This window comes from Chiloscyllium plagiosum, chromosome 20 (genome assembly GCF_004010195.1).
Source record: "Chiloscyllium plagiosum isolate BGI_BamShark_2017 chromosome 20, ASM401019v2, whole genome shotgun sequence".
In the NCBI taxonomy this organism is placed as follows: Eukaryota; Metazoa; Chordata; class Chondrichthyes; order Orectolobiformes; family Hemiscylliidae; genus Chiloscyllium; species Chiloscyllium plagiosum.
Window position 1 is genome coordinate 36640202 of NC_057729.1, and position 6387 is coordinate 36646588.

The 6387-nt window shown below is 36.2% G+C and overlaps 1 protein-coding gene across 4 annotated transcripts in view; it reads right to left on the reverse strand.

Moving 5' to 3' along the window:
- soga1 (suppressor of glucose, autophagy associated 1) overlaps positions 1-6387 on the reverse strand; it is a 102168-nt gene that overhangs the window by 90912 nt on the left and 4869 nt on the right. For all 4 annotated transcript variants that reach the window (XM_043710554.1, XM_043710553.1, XM_043710555.1 and 1 more), the window contains exon 2: positions 1964-2188. In XM_043710554.1, the coding sequence (XP_043566489.1) occupies positions 1964-2188 (225 nt within the window). The remainder of the gene's footprint in view (positions 1-1963; positions 2189-6387) is intronic.

Genomic DNA, 6387 nt, shown 5'->3' on the forward strand with positions numbered 1-6387 from the left:
GACCATTTAACTTTACTACTAAAAAAAGTTTAATGACCATATAATTTCATACTTGAGGTCAAATATTCTGTTGTAATCTAAAGCATCAAATATTTTTAAAATAAACAATTGGCTAGTAACCAACAGAATAAGATTAGTGATGCGCTGACTGAAGTGAGGAACATTTACATATATTAGTTTTACACTTAAAAATGAATACCCACTAACTTCCTGTACTCATTGTTGCATTTTTAAGATAGATCAACCCACCTCCAGGCAGTGGGGCAGGTCTGAACTAAGAGGCCAAAGGATCAATATTATTCAGTCCTCAGGCCTTAGAAAAAAATTTAAGTGTTAACAGCATCATTTGGCGCTTTGAGCCTGCTCTGCTATTTAACAAGATTATGGCTAATCCTCTACCTCAACAGCACATTTCCACCCTATTCTCATATCCCTTAATACCCAAAGACCTTGTGTTTTGAACATACTCACCAACTGATCATCCACAACTTGCTTGGGGTAAAAAGAATTCCCAAGCTTCAGAACACTTTGACTGAAGAAATTTCTCCTGTTCTTAGTCCTAAATGGCTGATCCATTATTCTGAGACTATGACTCTGTACTCTGGGTTCCTCAGCAACTGGGGATATTTTCTCAATACCTACTTTGACAAGTTGCTTAAGAATTTTATATGTTCCAATGAGATCATCTCTTACTCTTAAACTCTGAGGTATATAGGCCTAGTCTCTCCTTATGCATTTACTGAATACATCGTGCATAACGGGTAACAATAAAAGATAATAGGTTGCATAATAAATGGAAGTGATAAAAGATTTAGGCTCCTAGCCAACTGTTTATCTCAAAAGTATTTTATGCTTTAGATAGTAACATGACATTTGACCTCAAGTATGAAAAAAAATTGTAATTAATATTGTTACTGACAATGTTTAAATGGTCTAAAGCTTGTCAACATAATTGTATTTTTGATTTTTGCACATATATGTCCCAATGAATGGGAATGGGATTTGAAGAGTCAAAAGAGACATTTTAATATTGGATATGGAGGGAATGGTGCACAAAAATTATAAATGAAGCACTGCCTGCCTCAATAGTAAATCCAAGGAGTGAGAGTGCATATGTAGAGAAATTAGAGCAATCTCCTAGAAGGCAGCATTATAAGTTTAAATAACAGAACTGAAATATTGAATAGACCGGTGGTCACTGTCTTCAAAATTGTCCACAATTTTTTTTTTAAATTAAGGTTGGGTTTAAGAACTTTTGGGGCTTATTTCACTTATTTCATGTTATAAAGGTTTACTAATGACGTAGAGATCACCATTAGTAGAAGTGCTGCAGAATAATTATGATGCTGATTTTGCTTTTTAATTTTAATTCATTCTAAAAATTGGGTTTTCAGCTAATTGGTTTCCAATAGAAAAGGTAGGAAGTCACATGACACCAGGTTATAGTCCAGCAGCCTTTATTTGGAAGTACAAGCTTTCAGTGGCTACCTGACAAAGGAGCAGTGCTCCAAAAGCTTGTACTACCAAATAAAATTATTAGACTATAACCTTGGTGTTGTGTGATTTTTAACTTTGTCCACCCCAGTCCAACACGGACACCTCTGCATCATTGCTCCAATAGAAAAGTAAACTTAACAGCTACTTGAAAAAAGAAAATGTATTCTCATTGAGTTAATCATATCAACGTTGTTGTACAGAGTCCTGGGACACTTTATTGCTGAATGTGAATGATGACGTTTGCAAGCATTCCTGTGAACTTATTCATGACAATGCGACTTCCTGACAAAACACATCTAATCACCCTTCAAGCAATAAACATTGGCTGAGAAGACTTTACACCGAAGGATTCCTACACAGTAAGATATGACATTTAAGAAATGCAAATTAAACTTTGTACCATACCAGTCCCTTTAATGTATTCCAAGAATATTCTGAAAACAATGTTTAAAGAATACACATATACCTTCACATCTTGCTCCAAACTCCGGATTAGTTCTCCGTCAACTTGGCCTGTCTGAGCTACTCGGAGGCTTCGTCGCTCAGTCTTTCGCAGCCGATATTGAAGGATCCGGCAAGTTTTGTTTGCCCTGTCTAGCTCTTGACGAAGTTCCTGGAGCTGGTAAACATCTTCTTCTAAATAGATATCTCTCATTTCGAGCATTTCAGCTCGAAGCTCCTCAATTTCATCCTAAAATCAAGAAACATTATGAGTATTTCATTTTTATTTTGTATCAGTCATTTAATACAGCAGAATAGAAAATGAAAAGCAGTAAATAAATTCTTACTGTCCTCATAACAATAAGTGTAAATGAATTCTATGCAGCAAATTATTTTCAATCTGTTGAGTTTCATTGTTCTGGCAAGGTATAGTCAGTACTCCTGAAGAATGAAATTTAAAAGCTTACAGATAAACCATTCAGTTCTTTTGGGAATGAAACTGAAGCAGCCAAAAAATAAATGCACTAGCATAGAATCCCTACAGTGTGGAAGTAGGCCATTTGGCCTATCGAGTTCATGCCAACTCCCTCAGAACCAGTCCTTGACCAATCCCTGTAACCCTACATTTTACCTTGACAAACCCACCTAACCTACACATCCCTGGACATTATAGGGAATTTACCATGGCCAAACCACCTAACCCGCATACTGTGGGAGGATGCTGGAGTAAGCAGAGGAAACCCACACAAACACAGGGAGAAAGTGCAAACACCAGACTGTCACCAGAGACTAGAATCGTACCCGGTCCCTAACGGTGTGAGGCAGCAGTGCTAACCATTAAGCCACCATGCCTCCTCATTAAATATCCAGTTATTAGTGCTTAAAACTGAATTGAATGGCTCAGATCTAAAAGAAGACCTTAATGCTTTCAAAATGAACTGCAGTATTTCTAAATATTATTTTAAGTGTGGGATTTAATAAAATTTTACATGTTGAAATGCAAAACAATAACTTCAGAATGCAAGGTCACCACAATTACTTGTATGTTTCAGCTATGAGAAAGATGGATCAGGCATTTTTGAAATAGAATTATAAGGAAGGATGAGTTGTATCAGCTTTCTCCCTGGTTATTTAAAACTTAGACAAATACATACATTGCCAAAACAATACAAGCAGATAATCTGTAGTGAATGGGAGCTAATGCTACTAATCTCAGATAGGACATACTGAAAATCTACCATTCCAAAAGTACAACAAATCATGATTCTTCACATTTGCAAACAGGACAGAAACTATTAATGCACTTGACAGTTTTCTCTGTGTTACATGAAATGAGAAATAATAATGGTAACCAGTTTTAATAAAGCAGGTTAATTTCTGTGATAGATTGAAGCGCCTGAATTTCAATTAGATGATTGTGCAAGGTATGCCTTTTATGAAATATTATTAATGCACTGATTAACATCATGCAAATATGCACCATGGCCCACTGAGAAGCATGTCTACATAAGAATGGACGTCACTACCTCCTGTGATTTTCCCAGCTGTAGTCAAAACAATTCAGTATGCTTTTTTGTATAGTTAAAAAAAATTGCAAATGAACATTTTTCAGAATAGATTTTATAAATACAAGGAACAATGTATTATTTACAAACAAAATCAGTCATTATATCAAAAGATGGACGTACAATCCAATCATGGTTGCAATACAAGTGTAATTGTGAGTTTTACTATTTTTGAAGTGAATTTTGAAGAGAACAGTAATATGCTTTGCATTGAATTCCTCTGTATGACATGAATTCAGTGTTACCCATGATGCGAACAGTTCTGAAGAGCAGATTTTCCAGCTGCTTCATGATGCCAGCTGTTCATACATTTAAGCTTTTTGTTGGAGCAGATAGGATATAAATGACCACAGGGAAGGATCAAATGACTAGGTTACATCACTTCCTGTTGGTGCAAGGTGGGATTTCAGTGACAAGCATGGGGTTAATTGATGAGAGCTGTTTCACACTAAGCTGGAAGCTTGGCAAAAGACAGATTTCAGGTGATTAGTAGGTGAAGCCTGCATTTATGATTTAGCCTGTATTTTTAGATAACTTAATCAGTTATACACAAATTGTTGGTGGATGCTCAAATTAAATTCCAGTTTTGACTTTAAAAAAATCTACCGCACAAATAGGCTTTAAAATAGAGAGTTGCATTTCTATTTGCATCATTTTATGTAGTACGTTGAATAAGCTTTTCATCTTGCAAATTTTTTTGTTGTCAGGATGTAAACTGCATTTATTACTCATCCCTAATTCCCCTGAAGTGGTGGTAGCAGGCTTGCTCCTTGACCATTGAAGTCCTTGTAGTATTGGAACTTCTGCAATGATGTACAACTCACCCTGACAATGAATGAACAACAGCACATACTTAAATTAGGATATTAAGAGACTTGGGCACAATGAGGCAATTTGCTGCAAGTGCAAAGTGATAAAATTGCAGTGAGGGCAACTGCACTGGTCCTTTGTACGAAAAGGAAAAAAGTGCATTCCCTTAACCAATGAGATTTAGTGTTTTGAGAGGAACCAAAAAAAGGAAGGACTGATACAGGGTGAATTCAATGTTAACACAAGCACAGAAAGAGAAATACAGAGAAGGAAAGGAAGGTTGGCAAAGGATGACAGAGGGAAAGCAAGGATTATTTTGTCACTTCAAAAAATCTGAAACAATTCATAACTCAAAAGCAGGAAGTGCTAGTTTTGTGACATTAATAATTGAGCAAGCAAATCAATCAACCAACTGTGATGATTTGAAACCCACGGGGCAGCTTTTCCTCCTTGCAGGTCGCTGGAAAATTTGCACATTAATAACACATGTTGGTCAGACACCATTACTGTTTTAGTAAAATCTGGCTCAATGTTACTTAGCCCAATGGATGGAAAATTTAGCCCACGTAATATGTTGCCATGGTTTGGATTATAACAAAGTTTTGGTTTAGGATTTAGCTAAGAATGCCAAAAATAGGCCTAAACAACAAATAAAAAATATGAACACAATAGAATGGAGCAGCCCAAACATCATCTGCCTCAGGACTATAAAACAATTCAAGACCATTGAGTACTAACTTTGGGATCAGGAGCTAAATTCCTACTGACATACACAACTTTAAATTTCCCCCAATTCCTACACTAAAATAGACGGACTGATCTCTGTCTGAAATTCAATACTGACGTTAGTCATGTCGCATAACTGTCAGAATTTTAGCTCTACTATACAGAAATACAGATAATTTCTGAACAAAATACTATCAAGTGCAATATAGAAATAAAATGCTTGGCAAATGCTTTAAATTTCATGCAGTAAGCTTTAAGGGATTTACAAACATTTTACAATGCATTAAAAGTGTTTAACTGGCAAGCTCAAATTTGCTTCTGTGTAACTTAAATTTAAATTTAAACAGATGCTTTATTTTTGCATGCTTGCAAAGAAACAGCATATTTTTCTGTCCTACCTTACCATGAATATACTTCACCCCACTGCTGAAGAGGTAAGGCAGCTCTTATGAAAAATAATTTACGTGATTAAAAATTTAAAGCTAATATTTAGGAATATAGGATGAAATAATGGATCATCGGACAGAGAAAACTTGTTAGTTTTGATGAAGCTGATTGCCACAAAGAGGCTAAGTTCTGTAAATATAAATCACATTTTGAGGCTGTACTTTTCTTTATCGCGCTGAAGCTCTGCCAATACCATCCTGAAGTCACCAATCTCTCTCCCTTGGGAAACTGACAACAATTGTATAGGCTCAGCTGAGATCAACTAATTGAACATATGAGAGACTAAAAAGATTGAAGTTAGGATGTTCTTGTCCACATGACTCACAGAAGCTGATTATGCTGGATTTCTATATCCTCCAGTTTCTTTCAGCAGAATTAACTTTTGTTTCAAGTAATATCGTTTCTTAAATTTACATTTCGCTGTGTGATATCAATACAAAGATATTCATGAATGTTATTAAGATGGAATTATATGTCATCCCTGTCATTGTCACTGATGCTACCTAGAACCATTTCAATGCCACAGCTGTGGGTTTCTGAATACCGCCCATGTTGATCCATCATGCTGATGTTTTGTTTCCATAACAGCAGTTAATATTAACATTTAAAGTCATGGAGACTCTGTCTTCACTGGAAGGTGTGCACCATGAAGTAATTCATACTGATTTCTTATTTATTTTAAGTGATACGATTACCAAACTTTAGTGCTTTTATTTTAAATTTATGCTGTGGTTCTGTTCGCCGAGCTGGAAGTTTTTGTTGCAAACGTTTCGTCCCCTGTCTAGGTGACATCCTCAGTGCTTGGGAGCCTCCTGTGAAGCGCTTCTGTGGTGTTTCCTCCGGCATTTATAGTGGCCTGTCCCTGCCGCTTCCGGTTGTCAGTTTCAGCTGTCCGCTGTAT